This window comes from Jaculus jaculus, chromosome 5 (genome assembly GCF_020740685.1).
Source record: "Jaculus jaculus isolate mJacJac1 chromosome 5, mJacJac1.mat.Y.cur, whole genome shotgun sequence".
Lineage (NCBI taxonomy): Eukaryota > Metazoa > Chordata > Mammalia > Rodentia > Dipodidae > Jaculus > Jaculus jaculus.
Window position 1 is genome coordinate 10,773,298 of NC_059106.1, and position 27,534 is coordinate 10,800,831.

Here is a 27,534-nt window from a genome sequence, read left to right on the forward strand (position 1 = left end):
AACAGGCTAGATTTTCCCCAAAGTGGGAGATTCCAGTCTACCTGAGAGACATCAGAAGAAAGCCCCATTTCAACCATCTAAGGGGAAGAAATTTGCAAAGTCCGGCCTCGCCTTTAAAAAAATTAAAATTAATACATAATTGTGTGTGTGTGTGTGTGTGTGTGTAACCAAGATCTCTTGCCATTGCAAAGGAATCCCACGCATGTGTCTCTCTTTGCAGCAGGCATTACGTGGGTGCTGGGAAATTGAACCCAGGGTGATAGGCTTTGCAGGCAAACGGCCTTTAGCCATTGACTCAGGTCCCCTCCCTCCACTTTTGTTTTTGTTTCTACTCTCCAGCTCCTGGACACGCATCAGAATAATTCCAGGTTGCAATAAACGCTAAAGCAGCCCTTTGAACACCATGTTGTCTCCACATCCTCGGCGACTGCTGAGACACTGCCCAGGCAGGTTGAACCTCAGCAAGGCCTTCTTGAAGGAAGGCTTGCCGAGACCCACTGCGGCAAGAGGGGCTGAACCGCAGGGTGGGGGCATTTCAGCTAGCTGTGTCCCAGCAGACACTGAGATGCCTGACATTCCCACGCATGCATCCTTGAAAACACTCCGCGTGAGCCCCGCAGCACAGCAAAAGAACCGGGACCCCTGGGCTCTGCACCCTTTGCGGACAGCCCCCGGGCTGCGCACCGGCCAAAGGGTGACTGCGCATGTCCAGCCGGGCGGCCGAGTCGCAGGAGGCGCATGCGCAGCCGCGGGACGGTGCTTCCGGGGACGGAGGCGGGGCCTGCGCCGTAGGGGGCGGAGCCTCGCCGTCCACCGTGACGTGTCCCCGACAACGCCGCGCCGGGACCGCGACCCACCCGCGCGCACATGGCTCGACACGTGTTCCTCACCGGGCCGCCAGGTGACGGCGGGGCCGCGCCTGCGGGAGCGGGGCGGGCGGGGTCCTGCGGCCGGGGCTCCCGGGGCTCCCGGGGCTCCCGGGGCTCCCGGGGCTGCGGAGCCGGGCGGGGCCGTGGAGAAGCCTGAGGACGCGGCCTGCAGACCTGGCCCAGACTGAACTGCGAGAACTGTCTGTCACCCGGGGCCAGGGTCGAGCGGCAGCCTTGGCAGTTGTCTGGTTGGGGTGGTGCGGGGGTGGGGGGGATTTGAGGGGTGCTTGCCCTGCACAGCCTTAGAGGGGGCTTGGGCCTGGCTGGATGCTGGAGAGGCCTGCTGCCTGGTCCTCCTGGGGCTGGTTCATCGCATCTGCCTCATGGGAGGTTTGGGGACCAGCCTGGACTCCAGCGTTCCTCATGCAGTCACCGTGTGATTTCTTGTGCCCTCGTGTGACAGCTGGTCTCAGCAGAGCCTGGCGTTCATCTGTCACCCCCTTTCTTGTGTGCACACCTTTCCTGCTCTTGCAGTTTATTTCCTTGGGAACTTCATGAACATACTGTCAATTTGTCGTGGTCCCGCCAGGTTGTCCTCTTATGTCCCCTCCCCCATCCCCCGTTTCCCTGAAGACTCTCAGTGGGATTATCAGCAGTCACTTGGGGTCACCAATGCACCAGTCAGTATCTGGTGGGGATAGTGGCTCAGAGCACACCTCCCCACATCCTTGAGGCTCTTACGTTCTCTCTGCCCCCCTTCTTCCGCAATGTTCCCTGAGCCTTGGAGAAGTCTCCTTGAGTGCTGAGCTCTGGGGAGCCTTGTTTTGAGTCTCTTCAGTGTCCACCACCATCTCCATAGAGGAGAGAAGCTCAAGTGCCTAGCACGGGCCAGTCACCTCCATCACCCCCTCCCCCAGGGCCCAGGAAACTGCAGAGAAAGTGGCAGATTAAATATGAGCGCTGCTCTCACCGCTAGCCAGAGAATCTGCTCTTGGAGTTTTTGTCAGCCATTCTCCGTTTTTTAGTTTTCGCCTTTCACCAACTATCCCAATTTGCACCCTTCCACATCCTCTCCACATGTGTAGACCTTCAGCAAAGTCATGGAGCTTCTGAACGAAGTTGGGTTTTGTAAACTGTATGCTGTCAGCACCCCTGTTGCCTAGCACCTTCCAAACACAGTTCTCTGTGTTACTGGAGTCCACCCAGTCCAAGCCAAGCAGTTTCTGCTCCCCAGACTCGGCTAAACCCCACAGTTCAGAGCAAGTGGATGAAGTCCCACTTCCTGGTCCCAGGATTCCTCAGTGGGATTCAGGTCAGCTGCTCGCAGTGGTCATGTGCTGGGAAAGGAGACTGCTGGCCTTCTCCACCCCGCCCCTTCTGACTTCACTTTGAAAGTTCCAGTCCCTGCGCTTGACTCTGTACCTGGGTTCACTTTGGGATGAACTGGAGCCACAGGAATAGAGAACTTTCTGACCTGTGTGAGATAAGTGACCACCAGCTTGGGGTCTTCCTCCGCCCAGGTCACTTTTTCACCAGTGAGCACAGTTCAGGATGGCTGCCAAGTAATGAAGACGAACATATTAGCTAAAAGAGAATCCTAGAACTAAAGGAGCAACAAAGTTTGTCCTGATACCCTTTGGAAGCAAGAAGAACTATGCTTTTTCATGCTGTCTTGTCTTGATATAAATATGCTGGGCTTTTTTAGAGTAATAGTTTTACCCGCTCAGCATATGAACAACAAAAGGTGTGAAGAAAATGACAGTCCTGTGGAATAGGCACTGGAACCTTCTTTATTTTTCTGGACATTGTCTGATGTTGATAAGTGCATACTTTGCCTTAAAAAAAAAAACCACAAAGGATAATACCATACATTTCATACAAATATTGTGTGTTGACTGATTATGCTGCTGGAGCCACGAGTAACACTGTATTTTTCTAGTGTTATTTAACCTGCCTCTTGCTATGCATTATCATCATATACTGAGGTCTATTTTCCTTACTTATAAATGTAAGTAAGTGGTAGTCCTTTCAATGGCTGCATGACATTCCTGTGATTTTTTTTTTTTTTTTTGAGAGCAACAGACACAGAGAGAAAGACAGATAGAGGGAGAGAGAGAGAATGGGTGCGCCAGGGCTTCTAGCCTCTGCAAATGAACTCCAGATGCGTGCGCCCCCTTGTGCATCTGGCTAACGTGGGACATGGGGAACCGAGCCTCGAACCGGGGTCCTTAGGCTTCACAGGCAAGCGCTTAACCACTAAGCCATCTCTCCAGCCCTCCTGTGATTTTTTTAAAGAAACATTTTTATTTATTTATGAGACAGAATGAACACTCCAGGGTCTCTAGCCACTGCACACAAACTCCAGACCCATGCGGCACTTTACGTCTGGCTTGATGTGGGTATTGGGAATCTTAACTCATAATGGTAGGCTTTGCAAGCAAGCATCTTTAACTGCTGAGCCATCTGCCTAGTCCATTCCTATGATGTTTGTACAGTGGAGTGCATGCTGTAAGCTGTCAGTTCCTTACTGGTCAGCACTCTGCTATTACTGGTTGCTGTTCTTGGTAGTAGTGTTGTGAAGAATGCTGTGGTGAACATCTGATTTCACACAATTTTATCTGAGTCCCGAGTTGCTGAGGCTTCAAAGCAGTTTACAAATTTTCTGAAGTCACAGAGGGACAGTTAGAACTTGGCCATTATTGCAGCACGTGATCACTGCAGCTCCCCGTGCCTGGACCTCGGTGCGCTGCCCATACACAGACCGTCACTTTAGAGTGAAATGAAATGAGACCTATATTACATGTGGATAATAAATCACCATTTTATGGTACTAGGACTGAACTTAGAGCCCCACGCATGCTAGGTGAGCACTGTACCACTGAGTTATACCCACAGCTCATGAATCATCTTTTAATGAACTATAAAAGGTGTTGTGACAACTCCAGGGGTGGTCAATTAAATGGTGTGATTTGGAACCATGTACTCTCAGAAGTGCTAAGGGGCAGACCTGCTAGAGCCTTCCCTGACTTGGCTTGCAAAGTGTAGTCCAATAGTGTTTCCTGCTGTGTGCTCTTGTGCAAGGCAGAGGCTCAGGGTGGGAAACACCCACCAGGGCCTCAGGGTAGTTGGCAGCAGGGCTGCAATGGAAGGAGGGCCACTGGTGAGGGGCATGGGGTCATGGTGCCTGGGTTTCAGTTTGGAAGAAGCTAGGGACAAGAGGAAGGGATGCTGAGAGCCCTTGAGCCTCTAATGTTAAAGGGGCTGGAGACCAGAGGAGAGACTGCTCAGGGCCCTGGAGCCCGTGATGTTGAGGGCTGAGGGCCAGCACAATGATCGGATGATTCTTGTGAAAAAGCCCCAAGTGATCATTTCATGGTGCCCGTAAGACCTTGATGCCCTTTCTGGAGATACAGGGTGGAGTGATTTTCTTCCTAGTGGGTGTAGGTGCATGTGGCCTGAAGGCAGAACTCCTGGTTTCCAGTGGTTCCCCCTCTGCCCAGGTGAGACCAGGGATGGTCCTAGATGAAGTGAGGAGGTGTGGTCCTTGTCATTGTTCTGATAGAATATCTGACAGAAGCAACTTAAGGGAAGAAAGGCTTATTTTTCCTCATGCCTGGGGGGAGGGGGGGATTCAGGCTATTTGGGTGGGGACAGCTTGGCAGTAGTACTATCTGGGTAGGGAAGGCTTGGTGACAGCAGCAGCTTGGTCCTGACAGTGGGAGACTGTGGGAGACGTGGCGCTGACTAGGAAGCTGGCATTGCTATCACCTTCAAGTACTCACATCCCACCCATGACCCACCTCTGCCAGCTGGGCTTCCCACCTCAGAAGTCCTTCAACCTCCAAAACAGTGGCACCAGCTGATGACCAAGTGGTCAAATAAGAGCCTGGGGGGACATTTGAGATTTAACTGTAACAGAGCCTCCCTAGGAAGAAAGGCAGCCCGCCCCAGATGCAGGAGAGCGAGGAGGGGCAGTGCATCCTGGGATTGTGTATGTGACAAGCTAATGATGCTTCAGAAGTTAAGAACAGACCTCAAGGCTCCTTTCCCGATGTTACTATGCTTGTTTCTACTGGAAATGGAAAATTCTTAACCCTGGAGCACTCCGAGTCCCAGGGTAGTTAGTATGCACGAAACCCGTTCCAGCTGGGCTTGGCAGTGTTGTGCGTGTTCTGCAAGGAGCTGCTTCCTGACAGGCCTCTTCTTCTTTTCTAGGGGTTGGGAAAACAACCTTGATCCAGAAAGCCTGTGAGGCCCTGCAGTCTTCTGGGGTGTCCGTGGATGGGTTTTACACACAGGAAGTGAGGCAGGGAACAAGGAGGATAGGATTCGACGTGGTCACCTTGTCTGGCGCTCGGGGACCTCTGTCCAGAGTCGGGTACTGATGTTTAAGTATTTTGGCTCCAGCCTGTTCTTGTCCACATCTTGGGGTCTTTTCTACTCTAATTCCACCAGAGCTGACTTCTCTAATGGTAGCCTGTAGGGCCCTGCAGAGCCCCTCTGCCTACCCCCAAGCTGAGTCTCCCCAGGCTCAGGGATAGCCAAGTAACCTTGTCGGTCTTGGGCCTTTGGAAATTTCTCAGGAAAAAAAAAAAAGGAGCATCACATATAAGACTGGGATAAAAAGTCCTATTCCACTTAAAACTTATGCCCCATAATTCTTGTATGTGTGCATGCATGTGGCCTCGTGTTACATGTGGAGGTCATAGGCTGATGTCAGGTACCTTCTTCAGTCACTATCCATGTTACTTTTGGTGACATTTTATATTTTATTTGCCTGTTTATTAGGGAGAATGGGCACACTAGGCCACTAGCCACTGCCAACGAACTCCAGATGTATGAGACCCCATGTGCGTCTAGCTTACGTGGGTACTGGGGAATCAAGTGCTGGGGCCAGCCCCTCCACCTTATTTCTTAAGACAGGGGCTCTCACTGAGTTCGGAGCTCACTGAATCCCAGGCATGCTCCTGTCATGGGCAGCCTCATGTCTCTGTCTCCGAGCACTAGGGGTGCAGGTGCACGCAGCCACGCCTGGCATGAGGGGTGCAGATGCACGCAGCCACGCCTGGCACTAGGATGATGATGATGATGATTAGTTGTGGTTCTAGGGTTGAACCTAGGGCTTCACTGTTAGGCAAGTGCTCTACCAGTGAGTTAAATCCCCAGCTTTCTTTTAACTTTTTTTTTTTGAGACAGGGTCTCACTGAGCTGTCTAGGCAGGCCCTTGTCTCGCTCTGTAACGCAGGCAGACCTTGACTTTATGATCCTCTTGTCTCAGCCTCCTGAGTACCTGGATTGACAGGTCCTGAGTACCTGGAATGACAGGTCCATGCCACCAGGCTCAGATCACATGCCTTTGTTTTTTGTATAATTGGTACGTTGGTTCCTTGGAGCTCTGAGGCCATACTGTCATACTGTGACACTGTCACACTTTAAGAGTGTCAGACTGCATGGCCTGTGGTTAACGGTGCCAGTGTTAATGTGGTCCTGCTTAGGAGAGAAATCCTAGTGGGCCCAGCCTTGCGCACCACTCCTTTTGTGTGGGTGATGGGTGAAGGTGATTTAGTGTGTCCAGGGAGCCAGCTTCTCTGTGGAGTGGTAGAACCCCTGATTAATGCATGCAGAGCGTCTACTGAGCACAACATCTGTTCTTTCAGCTCACAGCCTCCCCCTGGGAAGTCCGAGTGCCGAGTGGGCCAGTATGTGGTAGACCTGGCGTCTTTTGAGCAGTTGGCACTGCCTGTCCTACGGAATGTGAGTATCTCTTTTCTGTCCCATGACACCCTGTGCATTGTGGGATTTGCCTGTCACTTGAACACAATGGCTCTTCTCCAGCTGGAAGGCCAAGTTTGTGTCTTGCAGTTTAAAAAGTGTTCAAATGATTGAGTCTTAATGAGGACCTACACTGTCATTTAGTGTCAGTCTGAGCTACACATAGAGTCCTTGTCACATACCTGGTCCTGTGATCTTTCTGCCAGAGCACCCTGAGAAGCTGGGCTGACAGGTGAGTTCCACCAGGCCCTGGCTTGTGACTGACTTTGTAAGCCCAGTTGTTCCAGCTTTCCTCAGCTTAGCTATTCAGGTTGTGTGTGTCTGTCCTTTTTCTTGATCATTCTGGTTATAGGTTTGTCAATTTAGATGATCTTTTCAGAGAAGCAGCTTTTCGTTTTGCTACCTTTCCATTAACCTGTTTGTCCATCTGCTTGTCAGATACCCAATCATGGATCAAGTTCTGGGTCAAGACAGGGTACTTTCTCTCAGGACTCTCAGCCTGCAGTAAGGTAGACATCAGTGTTGGGCACATGCCATCAGTGCTCTGAGAGGAGACAGCATAGTGGCAGACTGTGGCAGGAGGGATTGAAGAGACCTGAGGCCAGAACAGATGAGCTTTAAGCTGAAAAGGGGGAGTGAATTGGACAGTTGGGGTGGGAGGGCGTGCAGGAGATGTACTTGAGATACCCTCGTCCTCGGCCTGGGGCAGGTGCATGTGGAGAGGAGGGTAAGGCTGGTCACTCGTGGACCAGGAGAGGAATATCAGACTTACTAGTTTGGCATACATTTTTGAAAATTAATTGGTATGCTTATATCAAGAACCCATTGTGGGCTGGAGAGATGGTGTAGCAGTTAAGCACTTGCCTGTGAAGCCTAAGGACCCGGTTCGAGGCTCGATTCCCCAGGACCCACGTTAGCCAGATGCACAAAGGGGGTGCACGCATCTGGAGTTCGTTTGCAGTAGCTAGAAGCCCTGGCACGCCCATTCTCTCTCTCTCTCTCTCTCTCTCTCTCTCTCTCTCTCTCTGCCTCTTTCTGCCTCTTTCTCTCTCTGTCACTCTGAAATAAATGAATAAAAATCTAAAAAAAAATTAAAAAAAAAAAGAACCCATTGTAAGTCTTCCAGAACTTTCCACTACACTAGAAGTGAAGTCTTGAGTCCTACTGGGATGGAAAGGTTTGTACCATATGCTCTGCTGACCTCTGATGCCATTTCCTTGTCCTCCAGGCAAACTGGCTCGTGCCAGGCTTGCGCATGCCAGCCCTTCTCTTGGTGGGTGTACCGACTCCAGGTCTGCGTCTTCTGCTCCATAGCATGCAGGTTTGATGGGATGTGGACACTCTAGCCTTCTACTTCATGGCAGGAAGAGCTACCTGTGTGTGGCATGCTGTGCCCAGGTCTGTGGCCTTCTGCTCCATGGTATGCACGGTTAGTTGGCCTGGGCTGCACACCACTGTGGTGTGACCTGGAGGCTGCTGAGCAGTTTGGGCACCACCTGCCAAAGAAGGCCTCCAACCTCAGAAGCCCAAGGGTCCTGTCGTCTGTGTGTCTGGAGGTTGCTGCTCCAAGGGTCCCCCAAGTTCTTTGCTTCTTCTGCCCCCTCTTCCTGTCCTCAGTTCCTCTGGGAACAGTCCCTTGGTCCTGGGCTGGCCTGTGTTCACTGCCCCTGGAAGCATGCAGAGAATGTGGTTTCTTCCTGGTCATTGTTCCATCAGATCTACCCCCTCTTGCTCAGCATTCACACTGTACTGAAATGCATTGGATGAAATTCCAAGTGAAGAGTCCAGCTTTGGGCATTGGATCAATGTACAGAATTGATTTATACTTACCATGCTTATGGAGACCAAATCCTGAGAGAATAGAGCGCCGCCGCAGGCGCAGTGTCTGGCTGTAGGGTTATGTAAGAACTGCAGGCAGGCGGGTCAAGAGCTTGCTCGGATTTTTAATCAAAAAATAGAAGAAGGCTGACAGCTCCTAGTGTTTTGTACTGTGATTACCAAATGGAGTTGCTCACTGCCTGGTGGGAAGAGTTCCCAGCAAGAGGTTCCTACCCAGTCCATCTTATATTTCTTTACTAAAGCACAAAAACATCTTTCTCCCTAAGCATTGTGTTAGGATAAGAAGGGAGACAGAATCAGAGCTTTGCTCTTATATGAAAATTAAACAAGCATCAAAATACAGAGCTGTTTGATATTGGCTGCCGACATGACCAGGCACAATGGACATTGGAAGCCCTGGTTTGAACAGGACACCTTTTCATCCAGGGCGCAGCACTGTAGTGTGTGGTGCAGGACCTGTGGAGACACGCTGGCAGTGCTGTGCGTTAAGAGCAGGGTAGCCTTTTGCTCGGGTAGGTAGTCAGCTAGGGACTCGTCCGTGGAGACACAGATGCCACTTGACCTGTTCTGCCAAGACTAGAACTTGCATCCGATTCAGCTGCCTCAAGACAGCTGCAAACAGCCACCTCCAATTCCCTCTCCCCGCTGTCCCCGCAGTGGCCTCCTGCTTCTTCCTCAGGTTCACAGGACCTAGCTCCCAGGATGCTCCCTTCCTGATGCAGTGTCCTCTTGGGCCCACTGAGTCTGGGTGAGTGAGGCTTATTCGAACTGGATATCTGATTCATACAAATGGGCCTGAAGCAGACATGTGATCTCTCTTCTGCTTTTTCAGACTCTTTTCTCCCTTTCTAGCCTCTCCCTCTCCCTGTGTGAGGGGATATGCTCCCTGTCCTTTCTCCCTTCCCAGCCTGGAGGGAAAGGGGAGAACTTCTTTTGCTTAGGCTCCTTCCTGTTTTGCTTTCCCTCTTAATCCTAACTCTACTTAAAATAACTCTCATAATTCCCCATTTGCCCTTCACCGAGTCCACCTTCTCAGCTCTTTGTTAACATTGACAAGAACCCAAGAGCTGCTGGAGTGGGAGTCCAACCCCACAGCCCTCTCTCCCACATCAACCGTGAGTCCAGAAACTAGCCAAAGAAGCTTCACTGTGGATGAAAAATAGTTTGAGTCTTTTAAAAAAAATGTAATTAACATAAAATCTATTCATAGAAGTACCTGTTTGTCCCTGGGAAGCAAGACTGGCTCTGTCTCGAGGCCTTAAGGTGGAGGGCCGAGGAGGAGGTCCATCAAGAGTCAGCCCGTGTTGCAGTCAGCTTCATGTTGCTGGCAGAAGCATCCACCAAGAGTGGCTTGGGAAGGAAAGGGTCCATCCTGGCCTGCAGACTTGGGGGGAAGCTCCATGATGTCAGGGAAAATGGCAGCGACGTGAGCAGAGGGTGGACACCTCTCCTGGCCCCAGTGAGGTGGATAAGAGTAGCCAGAGAACATGCCAAACATTGCAAGGGGGAGCTGGCCATGACACTCCACACCCGCCCCCAACAACACGCTGCCTCCAGGAGGCTCCAATTTCCACCAGCTGTGGGCCTAGCATTCAGAACACATAAGTTTATGGGGGACACCTGAATCAGACCACCACATTCTGCCACGTTCCCCATAACCTGATAACCGTCCATGATGAGAAGTGCAATGTATTCAGTCCAACTTTCAGTTCCACTGATGTTCAAACGTCCCTGTAGTCCTTTCTGTCTTAACTGAGCTGTGATACCAGAAAAACCCATAATGGCACAGAATAAATACTCACACTACAAAGATGCCACTGGGCATAGCAAAGAAATACATAACCAAGGGCTGGAGAGATGGCTTAGCAGTAAAGGTGCTTGCCTCCAAAGCCAAAGGACCCAGGTTCAGTTCCTCACAGACCCACATAAGCTAGATATGCATGTGTCTGGAGTTCGTTTGCAGTGGCTAAGGGCCCTGCCAAACCCATTCTCTGTTTGCTTTTCTCTCTCTCTCACTTTCTCTCTCTGCTTCTTTCTCTCTCAAATATATAAATAAAAATAAAATATTTTTTTAAAAAAGAAATACACAACCAATTTAAAACAAATAGAGCAAACATCAAACTCTGTAGCTCCAAATCTGACAACTCTAGCCAGTGATAAGTCTTAAAGTCCAATAATTCTAGCTAGCAATAAGTCTCTGGAGTTCCCATTCCACCCCTCCAGCTAGGCTATTCACAGTGCTGGAAAACTTCATCTGGTCCCAGCAGCTCTCCCTGACAGTTATCCCGTGGTCCTGGCAGCTCCACTGGGTCTTCACTGCAACCCCCAGTTCATCCACATGGCTCTGTTGAGCCTCCATGCAGGTACTCCAACAAGGCTACTTCATGCTGTCCATGGCTATTTCCAAAAGTCAACACCATGTTGCAAATTCAATTACCCTCTCTTTCTTGCATTTGTTATATTCTATAGTACCAAGTGGGCTATCAATTTATAATCCAGGAGGGAATAAAGCAGACTCTGAAGGCCAGGACCTTCCTTTAGCATTGAGGCCCTTTCTGAAGAGTTTGTGTGCTTCCTTGTTGTTCCATTGCAGGCCAGCTGTCCCAGTCTTAATGGTTGTAATCTCTCAAATAGTCACAGCTGAACAGGCAACAGTTTTTGCCAAAATATTTTACTTTTTTTCTGTGCCCATATCCTTCTGTTTAAACTAGTCCATTTTTACGCAGTGCAACCCTGCACAGGTTCTCAGGACAGAAGCAGGCAGAACGCAGAGAGCCTCTCAAACAAACTGCTAGCCCAGTCTAGGCACAGCTCTTTCTCGCCCTCATAAGCCAAACCTCACAGTCCATCGTTCTCACGGCATTCAAGTCTTTTAAACTCTGACCAGAATGGTCCATCAAGCTGTACTAACAGCACTGTAAGGTGTCTCTTAGAACAAGGTTTCACATCCTTCCACTTTCTTCCTGCAAGTCAGTTCCTAAAGACCAAAGCCACAGAATCAGGCTTGTAGCAGCAATAAGCACCTCTGATACTAATTTTCCTGATGTAGTCAGCTTTATGTCATTGGTAGAAAACATCCAACCAGCATTAGCTTGTGGAAGGAAAGGGTCTGTCCTGGCCTATAGACTTGAGAGGAAGCTCCATGATGGCAGGGGAAAAAGATAACATGAGCAGAAGGTGGACATCACCTCCTGGCCAACGTAATGTGGACAATAGCAGCAGGAGAGTGTGCCAAACCCTGGCAAGGGGAAGATGGCCACAACACTCATACGCCCGCCCCCAACAATACGTCATCTCCAGGAAACTCCACTTCCCAAATTGCCACCACCTGGGGACCTAGCATTCAGACTTGCTAAGGTTATGGGGGACACCTGATCAAACCACCACGCCCCTCTAGTGGGTGCTCCTGTCATACTGTGGTGCCCATGCTAGCTTATCTGGGCCACCATGAGCACTCATGGAGAGCAGGAAGGTAGTAAGGTCACTGCTCAGTATTCTAGGAAGCCCTCTTAGGCCTCGGGACAGCTAACTGATCTTTCTGAGGGTGACACCTTTCCTTAGACACATTTATTATTTTTCTGAGTATTCATGTTTTGTATGCTTATGGTGGGACACTCTTATGAAACTTAAGAGGAAATAAATGGGCTGCTTATAATTTAGTTGCCTAATTAAGTGCTGTGAGTGTCACCAGACTTGTTAGGGTTGGATCCTGGGCCCCAGAACCCCTCACAAGCTAGGTTGCCACCCATCCTCAGGCCAGCTGAAGTGACCAGTTGCAGCGAAAAGTAGAGGAAGGAGATGTATTCAGTGTGACCACCTGAGAAGAGGAACAGTGAAGCCCAATGCCCTTCCCCCAGCCCAAGTCCATCTTTGGGCTTCTGGCATGAGGTTTAGGTTGAAATAGAAGGCTAGAGGTGTGCAAAGACAGGCAGGCCTGGTCAGGCTGTGCTTCTACCTGGTGTTGTCTGGGTTCCACTTTCTCCTGCAAGGTGTCAGAAGGGTGTGGAAGGTCTTCCTGGCAAACAACTTCCTCCTCTGACTGGCACCTGGCTTCAGCCTTTTCCTTTCCTGCATGTGACTCCTGGGGAATCTACAATTAGGGGGAGGTCCATTGTCTCAACAGTCTGGTAGTTGGAGGCACTGGTGGTGACTCTCTTTAGAATATCTATTCCTGCCAGGACAGTAGCACTAATCTACTTGGTTTCTTCCCATTTCTGTGCCTGGTTTATTTATGCAGTCATTTGGAATGGGGAAATTGCCTGTTTCTTCTCATTGGTTCTTCCCTCCACGTCATATACTGGTGGTAATCGGGCAGTTAATGTTACATGCCAGGCAGGAGCCATTCAGTTTCTCAGGACACCGCCGCGTCGTGTGCAGGGTCGTCTCTCCACCTCGTGACAAATGTGCAGTGCTCTCACAAGCGGGTACTCTTCAAACTGACATGTCAGGGATTTCTTAGTGGATTGTCACCTTGGACTCACCTGTTGCTTCTGTGCTGGACATTTAGTTTATTAATCACCATTGGAACAAACCTTGTACTAATCTTCAGTTCTGTAGCTATTTTTTCTCCAATATTCTTGATGATGATTCTTGAGGAGAGAGGCCCGTAAGACTCAGGAAGCTAATGAAATGCAGGAACCTTGTAATTACAAAACTCACAGGCCCCTTCCCAGGTTACATGAGCAGTGGTTGATGGGGAAAAGGAGAGTCTCCCATGGAGCTGCCCACAGTTGTCTAGGGAGCTCTGAGGATGCAGCTCACCTGAGTCCTCCCAGGCTGAGCTGAGCTTCCTGGTGATGCAGCTGCCTTGCTTCCTGGAAGCGGTCCCTTGCCTGCCCCTCCCCCATCATTTCTGTAAGCTGTCCCTTGCCTGCCCCTCCCCCATCATTTCTGCAAGCTGTCCCTTGCCCATCTTTCCTCCTGTAAGGTGTCCCTCATCCATCCTCCCTCCTGTAAGCTGTCCCTTGCCTGTCCTCTGTGCTGTAAGCTGGCCCTCACCCATCCTCCCTCTTATAAGCTGTCCCTCTCCGGTCCTCTCTCATGTAAGTTGGCCCTCCCCCGCCCTCCCTCCTGTAAGCTGTCCCTTGCCTGTCCTCCAGTAAGGACCTCCTTGTACTCATTGGCTCACCGGGCCATCCTTGGGTCGACTTGTTTCTTCGGCTGTCATGCCCGTCCTTTCTGGAGTGAGTGGAGGAAAGTCACAGTATACTCACTCCGCAGAAATCTTCATCTCCAGATAGCATAGTTCCCTGCGGAGGGGCCTTAAGGACTGAGTGAGGAGGGTGTGGGGCTGCCCAGGGCTCCTGGGCCACATGTCACCCCATGTCCCCTCCCTGTGTGGAAGTGTGTTGGTCTAACTGAGCTTCTGCCAGACTTAGCACTGTGTTGATTTTAATTACAAATCCATTTCTTTGCTTTGATTTGCACTCTAAGATTAAATGTATTTAACTGTTTATTGGATGATTTTGTTTTTAATCTAAGTTGTTCGTTCATTCCCCTTTCCATGTTTTGTCTTTTGATTGAAGAGATCTTTTTATAAGGTAAATAACCTTTTATATTTATTGGTTCTACTATTCTGTTTTTCACATTGGTGATTTTCTTTCCTTTCTTCCCTTTTATGGCATAGAAAAAGCCTGTTCTTATTGCAAATTAATATAAAATTTTATCTGTATGCCTCTTTTGTGATTTTTTTTAAAAACCAAAAACTCTTGTTTTTAGTCCATCTGAATTTATTTTGAATGCAACATATAGTGAGACTCTTAGTTTGTTTTCTTTCAGATATCTGGCTAGTTTACTAACACCACTTGTTAAAAACACATTTCTAGGGCTGGAGAGATGGCTTAGTGGTTAAAGCACTTGCCTATGAAGCCTAAAGATCCTGGTTCCATTCTCCAGCTCCCATGTAAGCCAGATGCACAAGGTGACACATGTTTCTGGAGTTCATTTGCATTGGCCAGAGGCCCTGGTGTGCCCATTCTAGCTCTTTCTAGTAAATAAATAGATAGATAAAATCTTTAAAAAAACACATTTCTAAGTAGTTTATTATGCTTCATAAATTATATTTCAAGGAGTATGTGATGATTTAGGTGGGTTCTCTGTTCTTTTCCTCTGGCCATTTGGTTTTTGTTCAGTATCTTACTATTTTAATTACTACTCTGGAAATACTTGCATTGTAAATGGTGCGTGCGTGCGTGCGTGTGTGCGTGTGTGTCTGTGTCTGTGTGTGTGCATGTTCATGTGTATGTGGGCATGTGGAATTGACTTCGGGTGTCTTCCTCAATTACCCTCCACCGATTTTTTTCAGACAGTGCTTCTCACTGAACCTAGAGCTTACCAGTTTGGCTAGACTTACAGCCAGCTTGCCTCAGGGGACCTGCCTTCGCCTCCCATGGGCTGGGACCCCAGGCATGCGCCCTGCTGCAGGGTGAGGTCTGAGCTCAGGTCCTGGTGCTCATGTGGCAGGTGCTTTACTAGCTGACCCATCTTCCCAGGCCCCACATTGATAGTCTTTAAAACTGTCTCATTCTTCCTCATTTTTTCTTCCTTCCACATATTTGTTTTTCCCTTCCTTATCATACACTATATACTGGTGATAGTTGTGCAATTAATGTTACGTGTCAGACACGAACCCATTCAATATTCAGAATACTACCACTTAGTTCCTACTTCAGATGAGGAAACCAAACCAAGGCACTGAGTCATGATGACCTGGCCAAGAAACAGCTCATGAGTGGTAGAGCTGACCCAAACTGGAGAATCAAGACCTTCACTTCCATTACTAGAAAAAAAAAATGTGGAGTGATTAAGCTATACAAAACTAGTCCTTTTGATAAAAAGGTTACTCGTTTTTTAAAACATTAATTTAGTTAATTTATTTATTTGAGAAAGAGGCAAAGAGAGAGAATGGGTATGCCAGGGCCTCCAACCACTGCAAATGAACTGCAGATGTTTATGTCACCTTGTGCGCCTGGCTTATGTGGGTCCTGGAGAGTTGAACTGCGATCCTTTGGCTTTTCAGGCAAGTGCCTTAACTGCTAAGCCAGCTTTCCAGCCCAGATTACTCTTTTTTTTTCAGTTTTCATTTTCCATTGTCAGAACCAGTTTCCATTATTTTGCCTCCCTTTCTCTCTGTTTTTCTTTCTTGGTAAGTTATCCACAAAGTTCTACTTCCTGGTGTTGGGGTTTTGAGAATGATGAAGTCTTTCCCAGCTCTGGGTGGGCTTAGCTTGAGGTCACAGGCGCTGGATGCCCAAGGGTCGAGTGCTAAAACTCCCCAAGCCAGTGTCTTTCCAGTGAGCTCCTTGTCTCCCTATTATGTGGAATGCTGGATGGCTCCTCACCTCAGCCATTAGTTGGGGGGGTGTGGTTTCCTAATGGTCAGGAGAGTGCTGGTCCTTGTAGTGGCTGTATGAAGTGCCCTACTGGAGGTCCTAGAGTGTTGGGCAACGTGGGATTTGCATTGTAATGGTTTTCTGCGTATCTTCTCGCACAAAACAGCAGTGCAATGAGGAAAAGCATGAGCACTTGCTAGCAGGCCCGTGTCTAGGCTGAACAAAGCTCTGTGGGAGGGGCGGTACCCTGGAGCCCCAGCCTCCATTGAAGGCCAGTCATTGGAGCCTTGCATTTCCCCTTGTGATCCAGGTCAGGCTTTGGTGCTTGCTTGTTTCTAAGATGGGCTGGGGCTCTTTCAGGGCACAGGTGTTTCTTTTCAGCGCGTGACCAGGACGCGCTCCTTGGTGTGTCAGGCCGCTGGCTGTGGAAGGATCCATAACAGTCAAGTTTGGTTGGCTCCATTTCTGGGACGTGAGTGAAATCCTTGGCTTGGCTAACTTCCTTCACCGTTGGGAATGTGCCCTTCGCTGCTTGCTGAGTTTCTCTACCTCATGCCACACATCCGTACTGCAGTCAGCCAGGGAAATGAAAAGCCTTTGCTACAGTGGGCCTGGTGGCACACATCTTTAATCCTAGCTCCCTGGAGCAGAGGTAGGAGGATCACCATGAGTTTGACACCATCCAGGAGCTACAGAGAGAGTTCCATTTCAGTCTGGGCTAGAGTAAGGCCCTAGCTCAAAAAAAAAAAATAAATAAATAAATAAATAAAATAAAGCCTCTGTGTCAACTCCAGCCTGAATTGAAGAGCTTTTAGAGAACTGGGTGAGAACATCTTGCAGGTCCTGTTGAGGAGGCCACAGCACCCCATTCTCTGTCCTGGTAAGGAAATGACACCCCTTCCCTCATATCATGGTTTAGGCAAGTGACTCTGACATTGGTTTCACTCCCTGGCTAAGGAGTTTTCAAGTTCCCTGCTGTGTAGGGAGCTCTTTCCTTTGACAATGTCAAGCCCTGAGCAGGGAGACACTCACTGGGAGACCACTGCCTCCTTACCAGTCTGTTAGCCATTCTGCATGTTACCACCGGGTCCTAGGAAGCACTTTCTCCTGAGGTCCCAGCTGCCAAGATGTGACCACTAATAGTATTGCCACAGGACAGCAGTTTGTCACATACAAAGTCACATGGAAAAGCTGAAAACCAGAGCCTTGAGGTTGGTATTTTCTCAACTCTGAGCCAAATTTCTGTCTGCATCTAGTCACTTGGTCAGTCAGAAAGGTTATCACCATTATAACTGTAGCAAAAAAGCCAGTTTTCCTCTAGACAATAAAAAGAAACGTAGCAGGCGTTGAAGATCCCAAGCTTTCTTACTGAACTCGTGAATCTTGAACACTTTGCTCTTCTGAGCGCTGCTGGGAGTGGGACAGCCACAGGAATGAGAGCCTGCGGGTGCCGGATGCAGTTCTCACCATGCTCCAGAGCATGGGAGACCGTGGGTCCTTCAGTATGGTCACATCTCCGCTCGGCAGGCATGGTGTGGCAGTGCCAAGGAAAGCCCCTCTTCTTTGTGTGATTGGTGGCTGTGCCAGTCAGTCACCTGTGTGCGTGGAGGTGTGTGTTTGCTTGAGGACCACAGTATCTGCTGTGTTGACTCTTCTTAGACGCAGTTCTGACACTGGTTCTCATGAGGGACACCTGCACAGATGCCACCTGATGGCTGCAGTGGGGGGCTGGGGACGGAACACAGCAGTGCCGGCAGCCTGGGATGGGCAGGGGTGGTTCTGAGGAGGACAAGGAGGTGACGGCTCTTCACAGTTCACACTCTTCACTCAGGAGCTGGGAGCAACCCCGCAGGCCCAGGTTCCGGTCCAGGTCCAGGCTGGTGGCAAGGACTGGTTCTTGACTCCACTGGTCTATCAGCCTTTGGTGCTTAGCCCCAGGACAGATCTCCATCCTGGAGGACACCACAGGCACCTGTCATGCTCTTTAGTCCGAGGTGATGTACATGACCCCTGGGCCCCGAGGGGATGGTCCGAGCGTGTGCGCAGAGTTCAGCACTCACCTGCCCACGCCCTGGCTGAAGGCTCTGCTGTCTGGTTAGCAGCTTCTGCCCAGAGCACATGGAGGAGCCCAGTTGTAGCATGGACACCTGGTCCTGGTACGTGCTGAAGGACTCTGAAATGCACAGGCCCGGAATAAATAGCAGCGGAACCTTGAGTTTTGGAGGGTTAGGCCATGTGCGCTGGCTCAGTGGCTGCTTTTGTCAGTTTGTCTTTCTGCCTCCCCAGCAATACAGAATTGATGCTGGGACAGGCTGTTTGCTGCCTGAAGTCTGGCAGCTGCCCCATTCCTTCTATGGCTTCCAGTGTGTGCCATCCCACACAGGTGGGCTCAGAAGCCAGGCTATGTGATGTGAAAACAATTAACCTAATATCATGGCAAATATTTGTTGTGCAAGCAATTCAAATAAGGAGAAGACCACTTTAATTACCTTGCTCTTGGTTCAATTATTTTGGTTAAATGAAATTGCTTATTTTCCATTTACATTTTCTCTGTATTCTTGAAAGTACACAAGAGGAAGGAGCAAAAGGGAAAGTGGCCCTCTTTTCTGGTCTTGGCAGTGCCCACTGCAAGGTGCCTCCTTGTCCTTAGCCCATTCCATCTTTCTGGAAAGCAGAGAGGCACCGTACAGCCAAAGCTGAGCTCCCCACTGCTGCGAGCTGCTTGGCTACAGACCACACAGCTCCCAGCGGCATCCTTCTCTCCGAACAAAGGAGCTGAAAGTGTGCTTGTGCAAAGAGGCTCTCCTGTGATAATGAGAATTTGTAGCCAGCTGGGATGCTGGGTAGAGCGGATGGCAGGACGGCACCACACGCTTCAGAAGTGGCCCTGCCCCTGTTGTCCTATGGGGCACCAGGTGACAGGTACTCAGTGACCACCTGTGCTGTTCAGGGAGCTCCTGGAAGAGGAGAGTCCACATCCTGACCATCTTCAGGCCAGCATGGTGCTGCAGGCTGTCACTTGTCAGCTTAGAATCTGGAGTGAAGTCACTAGCTTGTGTGTTTTCTTCTCGAGTGGCCTGGGTCCAGGTAGAGTGAGAAGTTTGGATGTGACGGTGGCTTTTTTAAAGCACTTCTGTCTACGCTGTGCCATGTGTGTGCTCCTCAGTGCTCCAGCTACACTGCTTGCCATGCCAGGTCAGTCTCTTCCACTGCCATTAAAAATGGCAAGCGTGGAGCTGGAGAGATGACTTAGCAGTTAAACGCTTGCCTGTAAAGCCTAAGGACCCTGGTTCAAGGCTCACTTTTCCAGGACCCACGTTAGCCAGATGCACAAGGGGGTGTAGGCGTCTGGAGTTTGTTTGCAGTGGCTGGAGGCCCTGGTGCACCCATTCTCTCTGTCTCTCTCTCTCTGCCTTTTTCTCTCTCTGTCTGTCACTCTCAAATAAATAAAAAATAAAAAAATAGCAAGCATAAAAAAAAATTGCTAGCATAGCCAGGCATGATGGCACACTCCTTTAATCTCAGCACTCAGGAGGCAGAGGTAGGAGGATTGCTGAATTCAAGGCCATTCTGAGACTGCATAGTGAATTCCAGGTCAGCCTGGGCTAGAGTGACACCCTACTTCAAAAAATCAAAAAAAAAAAAAAAAAAAAAGCGAACATATTTTTGAGATTCCTGTAGCCATGTGTCATAAAGGCGCCTGACTGTGAATGAAATGAGGATGTACAAGTCTGGGTTTTACAATGAACAGAAAATGTTGTACATGGCCCAGGTGTCTGTGCCAAAGCTCAGTAATGTGTATGAGCCCTGTAAGAATGTTCTAGAGAGTCACAAGGGGCTGCTATAGAGCCACAGGCTTTGAACCCACACACGCACTTCCATTTGTGGCCACGTTAATTTTCTACTCGCATGTGCTCAAAGATGTGCATGCACTGCACACATGCTCTTTCCCACACTGTGGTCCTCTGAGGCCAGTGGCAAAGCAAAGGCCCCACCTCTGAGCTTGTCCTCTTGGGTGCTGAAGCTCCAGGCCTCTCTGGCTACTGGTGTGTGATGTCTCCATGGGGTCTCACCACATGGAGTAGCCACCAGCTGCCTTTCCAACAGGGTTGCCAAGTCCCCTCAGAGGAAGGCCAAGGCAGAAACAGCAGTCTTGTCACCTGACAGGCCACTTGCATATGCTCAGCAGTCACATGAACCCACTGTGGTTCTGTGTGGATGGGAACCGGTGAGGCCAGCCGTGATGTCTAGCTGCCACGCCTGCTCTCAGTGATGGTCGCTGAGAAGGAGCCAGGGTTCTCTTCTAACCAGACTTCTCCCATTTAATGTCACCACTTTCCACCAGCCCTCAGACTGCACTGGAATACACAGGTGCCTGCCCGCAGTGGGCACCCCAGCAGGTAGGGAGGAAGTAGGGGAACAGCTCTAACTTGAAATACGAGGGCCCGTTTTAATGCGAGTTCCTGGCTGGCTTTCCTTTCTTTTGTGCAGAGGTATTCAGGTTCCCCTTGTTTCCTGGGTGTGTGGAAGCAGGAAAGCTGGCCAACCCTAGAGTCATCCAGAGGCATAAGCACAGATAAGCTGAGGCTCAGCAGTAGGTCCTTCTGGGTGGTGCTGCCTCAGGGAGAAGCATGTGGGGGCTCCTGGCCCGCAAGGTGCTGCCCTCTCACCCTGCTGTGCCTGCTGAGGGTCAGGTGGGACAGGTTGAGGGAGACGCGGCCCTGGCTCAGTGCCTGCTTCCACACTTCAAGGACCATATTTCCATCTGCAGGCATGTTCCACCGGCGGCCCAGGGCAGAGAGTGTGTGTCATCGATGAAATCGGGAAGATGGAGCTCTTCAGCCAGCCTTTCATCCAGGCTGTCCGCCAGGCACTGTCTGCCCCAGGGACCACTGTCCTTGGCACCATCCCCACCCCCAAAGGGAAGCCGCTCGCCCTGGTGGAGGAGATCAGGGGCCGGCGTGACGTGGCGGTGTTCAGCGTGAGTAGGCTAGCGCTCGGGAGGGTTCCCTCCAGCGCGTCCACCCCGCTCCTGACACCATCCTTGTCCTCGCTCCGTCGGCATCATGCTGAGTGGGTGCCCCAGAGTCCCTGTGGCCGCTTCTGTTTAAATGAGATAGTTTGAATGGAGTGGAAAACAGCTTCTCAGCCAGCCTGGCCACATTGGGTGCTCTGCGGCCTCAGGTGGCCATGGGGTTAGAGTGGCTTTAAGCATTTTCCTATTCCCAGTGAGGTCGGCTGCCTGGTTCTACCTGGCATCTTGTGGGACCTGCACACCCAAACCCCGGGAACAGACCACTGTGAGGGTTGGGCCTGGTCTGCTATGCTTTGACCAGCTCTTGGGTGGTCTTCAGGCCTTTGTTTGGAGGAAGATTTAGCCACCAGATTGAAGAGAACCAACTTCCTTGCCTCTGCGGGAGGCTCTGCATGCAGCTGGTGCCTTGCTTTACAGCTTCCTGCTGCAAGTGGGATTTCTCTGCCTCCTGCCCACCCCACCCAGGTGTATCCATGGGGCTGAGCTCCAACCCCAAATGAGGAGCTTCCTGGTCTAGCCAGTGCCACGTGAGCAAGTTTGGCAGGCAGGCCCTCTCCAAGCAAGGGAGAGAGTGTATGTGCCCTGTGTCACTGAATCACGTGATCACATTGCCATGGTGCTAAGCCAAGTTCAGGGTCCTCATGTGGCCACTGAAGGGTCCTGAGTATGGCAGCTAGGAGTAAGAACAAGGGGTGGGGCCAGAACCTGGACATTAGGTTAGTCCAGCCAGGCCTGAGGAGATGCGTGTCTGCCTATGCTATCATCCCAGCACGACTGGAACGTGTGGAGAGCTTTCTTTGTGCTCAGCATTTGTGGTCTGAATGTCAGATGTCCTCCATGGCCTCACGTGTCTGTGGTTAAGTCTCAGTACTCCCCCCATGGTGAAGCCTTGCTGGAGGAGGTGTGTTGCTGGGGCGCCATGGGGTGTTATATCCCAGCCCTGTTTGTTTCACTCAGCTCACCCTACTTCCAGCAAGAAGGTCCTTGCGACAGTCTTCTTCTCAACCTTGGGACACTGTTACCTTGCGGGCAAGGCCCCTCCCTCATAGAGCTCACATTGCTACAGGAGCAGGTGCCAAACACACATAGTTAGATAAAGCAAGTGGTTTGGGGTCCTGACAGTGGCAAAGGAAGGTGGCCACTAGTGGAATCATCAGGGCAGGATTCAGGGGTCAGTTGAGAAGGTCTGTCTGGGAGGAGATGTTGAAGGAGAGACCTGGAGAGCCACGCAGGCCCCGTCCTCAGTGGCAAGACTCCGGGCTGGTTCCGCCCCCTCTGCCTGCCTAGTGGCAGCCCTCCCCATGCTCCCCCGCCCGCGTGAAAGGTATGTGCTGTGTTTAAAGTCGTTAAACACAATGAGGTGTTGTCATCTGAATTGTGTCAACAATAAAATAAAAATAACCCTACAAAAATGGGCAAAAGATTTGAATGCCGCTTTCTTCAAAGAGCTGCACACGTGGTTGGGGGGCACACGCAGGGCGAGCACACCACCACAGCTATCAGCGCAGCGTGCAAATCCGAGCCCCAGGGAGACTCCACGTCATGCTCACCAGAATGCCTGTGATACAATTCAAAAGGACAGGCACTGGCAAAGACCAGATTGGAACCATCTACACTGTGGGGATGTAAACAAGCTGTCACTAGACAATGACTCCAAACATTGTACCTGAACTACTGTGCACCCCAGCAATTCCACTCCTGTTTGCATAGAACTCAGAAACATACACACAAAAACTTGAATGAATGTCCATAGCAAGATTATTCACAGCATCCAGAAGGACAGACTAACCCAGATGTCCACCCGTGGAAGAATGGGTGTATTGCTGTGATGTATCCACATAAAGGGCTATTATTTGGCAGCACAAGGGAATAAAGCACAGACAAGTTCAAAAACACAAACGAATTAATGTTACATGATGCAAAGTGAAAGAAGCCAGCCACAGACCATGAGTTCTAGAATTCCATTTATAGAAAATGTCTGAAAGAGGCAAATTTATTGAGACAGGAAATAGAGTAGTGATTGTCAGAGATGGGAGGATGAAGAGAAGGATGGTGAATGGGGGTTTCTGGTGTGATGAAACGTTCATTGATTTCTGACCCTAAAAGGGTGAATGTTTATGGTGTCTGAATTGCATCTCAATGAGGCTGTTACACCGTACCCACATGCACACAGTCAGAAGTCAGTGGGGGAGAAATCCAGGCAGAACGACAGTTGCCTTCTGCTTCCTTTGAGAAGTCATTGGCTCATAGACGGTTATATCTGGGCCCCTTCTATCCTGAGTGTCCGCCTTTCTGCAGCGTAACACCACGGAGGGTGCCACTATGCCAGTTTGGGTCTCCCTTTTATAAAGCTGTGGATACCATCATGGTGCAGACTCACCTCAGACACCACCAACCTTCAACTTTAGGTTCCTAACAGATTTGGGGGTCATGTGGGAGCCACAGTAGCCCTGCACACACAGGGTGAGCACACCACCACAGCTGAGAAGGGAGTGCAGTTAGGGTGACTGGGTCCCTGAAAGTAAAAAGGCAGGAAAAATCTGGATTCTTAACTCTTGCCTATTTCCCTAGACCTGTTTCTCCACAAGCAAACTGGGCCCCTCTTGGGAGGGTGATCTTTACACCCTCAACCTTGTGGTTGGTCAAGCTCAGGCACCAGAACTTGGCTAGCTTCTTCCTGAGACAGGCCCTCATCCTAACCAATCAGCTGTCCCTCTGGTTTACCTGAGCTGGAAGACAAGGCCCACCACCATAAGGTTATAAATACCTTTGCAAGGGGAGGGCACACTCTCTGAACTGCTTGCCACTTGGGAACTTCCAGCTGCTGTTGAGTTTTCCCTCGGCTGGGCCTGGGTGCCCAGGCTTATCTGGGCTGAGCCACCAGGACAGCCCTGTAGCCCTTACTCTCCATATGAGCTTTTTATCCCTTCCAGCTGCCCACATGGCAGGAGCTCTTTGAACTTTCTTTTTCCTCTTTTCTTTCCATGGTTTTCCCAGGCCTGCCACATGGGGGTCTTCCCTTGGGTCTGTACTTCCCTAAGTAAATAATTTAAGAATTAGCCTTCTCAATCCTTTTTTATTCAATTCTTTGATTAAAATTAGAAACAAGGGTTGGAGAGATAGCTTAGTGGTTAAGATGCTTGCCTGTGAAGCCTAAGGACCCAAGTTCAACTCTCTAGATCCCATGTAAGCCAGACACACAAAGGCAGTGGAAGCACAAGGTCGCACATGCCCACTAGGTGGCACAAGCATCTAGAGTTCAATTTCAGTGACTGAGGCCCTGGCGTGCCAATTCTCTCTCCTTCTCTCTAAAGACAATTTGAAACAAACCTAAGGTTTGGGGTTCAAGGACTTTCCTGAACTCCGACCACCCTGTTACAAGGCCTCTTTCTTGAGCACACACTGGGCGACAGAAAGGCCTGCAGGTACACTCCCTTCTCGCCAGTTTCCAGTTTTGGTCCCTCTGTCCGGGCACCCTTCATTGACAATTAGCAGATGCCATCTTGGCACCCTGTCCCTGCCCCAACCCAACTCCTGCTGCCTCGTTGGACCCTTCCTCACAGGTCTTTAACATCAGTTGTTCTCGCTGGTCACTCCCTCCCCTGTCTTGGTCTGCCAGCTCATGCAGGCAGAATCCCTGTCTGTGACACTGGCTGTAGTCTGTTGGGTGGAGTGGGCAGCTGTGACACACGGCCCAGCAGGGAGGCATGGTGATGAGAGACGTGTGTGTACTGAGCTGGAGTGGGCTCGTTGCTGTTGTGTGTTTTGTAATGCTATGAGTGAGCACACAGGGTCAGGAGGCCGCATGCGGTCGGTACCGTGTCATCTTCACGTCTCTGGCTGCGCTCACGCGCTGGCTCGTGGAGAGACGGTAGACCGGAGCAGCCCCAGGAGCCACCTCACGGTCTGGGTGGCCGCGCCATCCAGGCTGTGGTCGCTCCTTGCTGTCCCAGGCTGGCTGTACAGAGTGTCCCCTCTCCCTCCCTCCTGTGCCTGCCAGTGCTCCATTACCCATGGGACTCAATAACCCTTGTCTGCTCAGGTGCCCCACTCTTCTGGCTCTCTGGGCGATGTTGGGTCACAAGACAGAAGAAGCGGACACACTGTAAGCCTCTTCTCTGGCTTCTTCCTACAGGTCACCAAGGAAAACAGAAACAGCCTCTTGTCAGATATTGTCACCTGTGTGCAGAGCAGCAGGACGTGACGCTGGCTGGTTCCTGCTCCGTGCCCTGAGGAGGGGCCTGAGTCACTCTCTGACTGCCATTCCTGCCTGCCCAGGTTTGGGTATTGATGGACCTCGTGACTGCTCAAGAAACTGGACAGCTGCTTTACATGAGATGCCAACAAGACCCAATTAGCCCAGTGCCCGGAGGGCACGATGGACGGCCCCTGTGTCTTACTTATGCTTAGAGCTTTCTGCTCATTTCCTCTTGCAGTTGGGCATGCGATTTGGGTAGATTATGAGATCAGGCCGTGCTGGGTGAGATCTGCCTGCCTCTCAGTCTGAGTGTGCTGGGATTGGGGAGGAGAGCTCACGTGGCACTCAGCTCTGCACGCTTAGAAGCCCCAGCGTCTCAGGGCTGAAAGTGCTGACAGTGACTTGATGCTTTTCAGTTGTTTCCAAAGACAAACCTTTTAGGTTCCCTCCTCCAGTTCTAAGTTTTTTTTTCTTTTTTTTCCCCCCTTTGCTTATTGCTTCAAAAACATGGAAATAAATTGGATGATTCAAACACAGGAGTCCTTGTGTGGAAGGGACATGGTCTTTGAAATGCTGGTGTCATGTGACATTCATTCAGCAGGCCAGATGTCATCAAGGACAGGACTGCAGCTTCCCTCAGAGCGCTGTCTGGGCTGAGCTCATCCTGGCGGGGTTTTCAGCCTTTCTGAGTCCAGATTCCCGACAAAGAAAGCAAAGTGACTATTCTCAAAGCAGCCCTGATCTGTAGACCTGCGAGAGAGCCTCGTGCAGGGGCCGCTGCGTCAAGATGCTGTTAGTGCTCAGTGCGTAGCAGGCGCTGCGCTGGAGAGGGAAAACCACCACGGGACAGTTGGAGTCCACACAGGTCAAGGCTGCCTGACTCATGGCTGTAGACAGGAGGCCTGTCAAGGTTTGGTTAATGGCTGGGTGTGGCTTTGTGGATATGGCCTTTATGAGTGAATGTGGTCTCTAAACAGAAGCGGATTTTAGTTCATTGTGAGAGAAGAGCTGAGTTTTCAGGACTCTAGCAGCCAGCATCCGGTATGAGCCCACTGCTGTGAGCGCCATGGGTCGCTCCATGTGAAAATGTGAAAGCGCGTGCGGGTGGCCATGCCGGTGAGCTGCCCACCAGAGCATAGTGCATGGTGCAGGAAATGCCCACTCTAAACCAGGGTCTGTGACCTGGCACACACCTGACTCCCTTGCAGGCCAGCGCAGCCTGAATTTGCCAAGTCTTGTTGGGATCACAGCAGGAGTGAGCTGATCCCCAGAAAGGGCTCATGTCCAGTGGAAGGAGAAGTGGTCTCCTATGTCCCTGTCCTGGGTATGCTGTCCAGGGGAGGCCGCGTGTAGCACTCGGGGCCTGTTGCAGGTTGTGACGTCAGCCACGGGCACCAGGAAAGGAAGAACACTGAGCTCCGGTGGCCTCTGAGCTTCAGTTAGCCAGGACAGCCACTGACAAGCCCGAGATCTGCACCCAAAGTCTGCACACAGCACAGTGCTGTGGGAACCGCAGGCAAGAGATACACCACACCCAGGGATGGGCCCAGAGAGACTCTGTCATGCCGGCACATCTTTTGTGGCACCTCTGGGAAGCTGTTCTGAGTGGATGTCCGTGTGACCGTGCATGAACTTTGAGAATATCTTAAATACGAAAGGTGGGCTGAGCTGAGTGTGTGGGTCAGTCAGCACTTGTGCTGAGGGCATGAGGCCCCGGGTCCCAATCGCAGTACTTCAGACGTGAGGATAAAGTGATGGAAGCTGGTCTTTATCCCCAGGAAGGGTGAACAGCTCATCTGCGGCTCCGAGCGGAAGCTGGTGGTGCTTGGGGTGTCGCAGCCTGCCCTCACCTGCCTGCTGTGCCGGGCGACTGGGGGAGCTCTCACAAGGGCGCTGCTGACGGCTGTGCGCCCTCCCATCACGGTAGAGACTTGAGAATTCAGTCACTTTTGTAGCACATGAACCAGGCGCAGTAACTCACGTCTGTAATCACAGCACTTGGAAGTCTGAGGCAGGAGGATCTTGAATTCCAGGCTATCCTGGGCTACATATGGAGACCTGGTCTTACAACTTTAAAAAATCACAGCTGTGGTAGATGGAGGAGCCGAACTCAAGTTTGAATGGCTTCAAAGCCTGTGCTGTTTTCGTTAGGGGGAAGGGCGTGTGTGTGCGTGTGTGTATGGTGATGTATTTGTATGTGTAAGTACACACTTGTATGTGTGGATGCACATGTATGTGTGTAGGCCAGAGGTCAGGGTCAAATGTCCTCAGTCACTCTGCGCCTTGTTCTTTGAGACAGGGACTCCCACTGAGCCTTGGGCTCACCAATTCAGTTAGATTAGCTAACCAGTAAGCCCAGAGATTTCCCAGCTCTGCTCCCTGGTGCTGACATTTGAGGCATGCAACACCATGCCCAGCACTGATGTGGGTGCTTGGGATTTCCCAGTAAGCATTTTCCTTGCTGAGCCTAATCCCTAGCCCAGTGCCCAT

The 27,534-nt window shown here is 50.7% G+C and overlaps 1 protein-coding gene across 1 annotated transcript; it reads left to right on the plus strand.

The window, feature by feature from the left end:
• Positions 1-801: 801 nt before the first annotated feature.
• Positions 802-25,583, plus strand: Ntpcr (nucleoside-triphosphatase, cancer-related). The gene is made up of 5 exons (XM_004659699.2): positions 802-901; positions 5,085-5,247; positions 6,527-6,623; positions 20,583-20,792; positions 24,982-25,583. The coding sequence occupies exons 1-5, from the start codon at positions 868-870 to the stop codon at positions 25,048-25,050; spliced, it is 573 nt and encodes a 190-aa protein (XP_004659756.2). The 5' UTR covers positions 802-867; the 3' UTR covers positions 25,051-25,583.
• Positions 25,584-27,534: the final 1,951 nt, after the last annotated feature.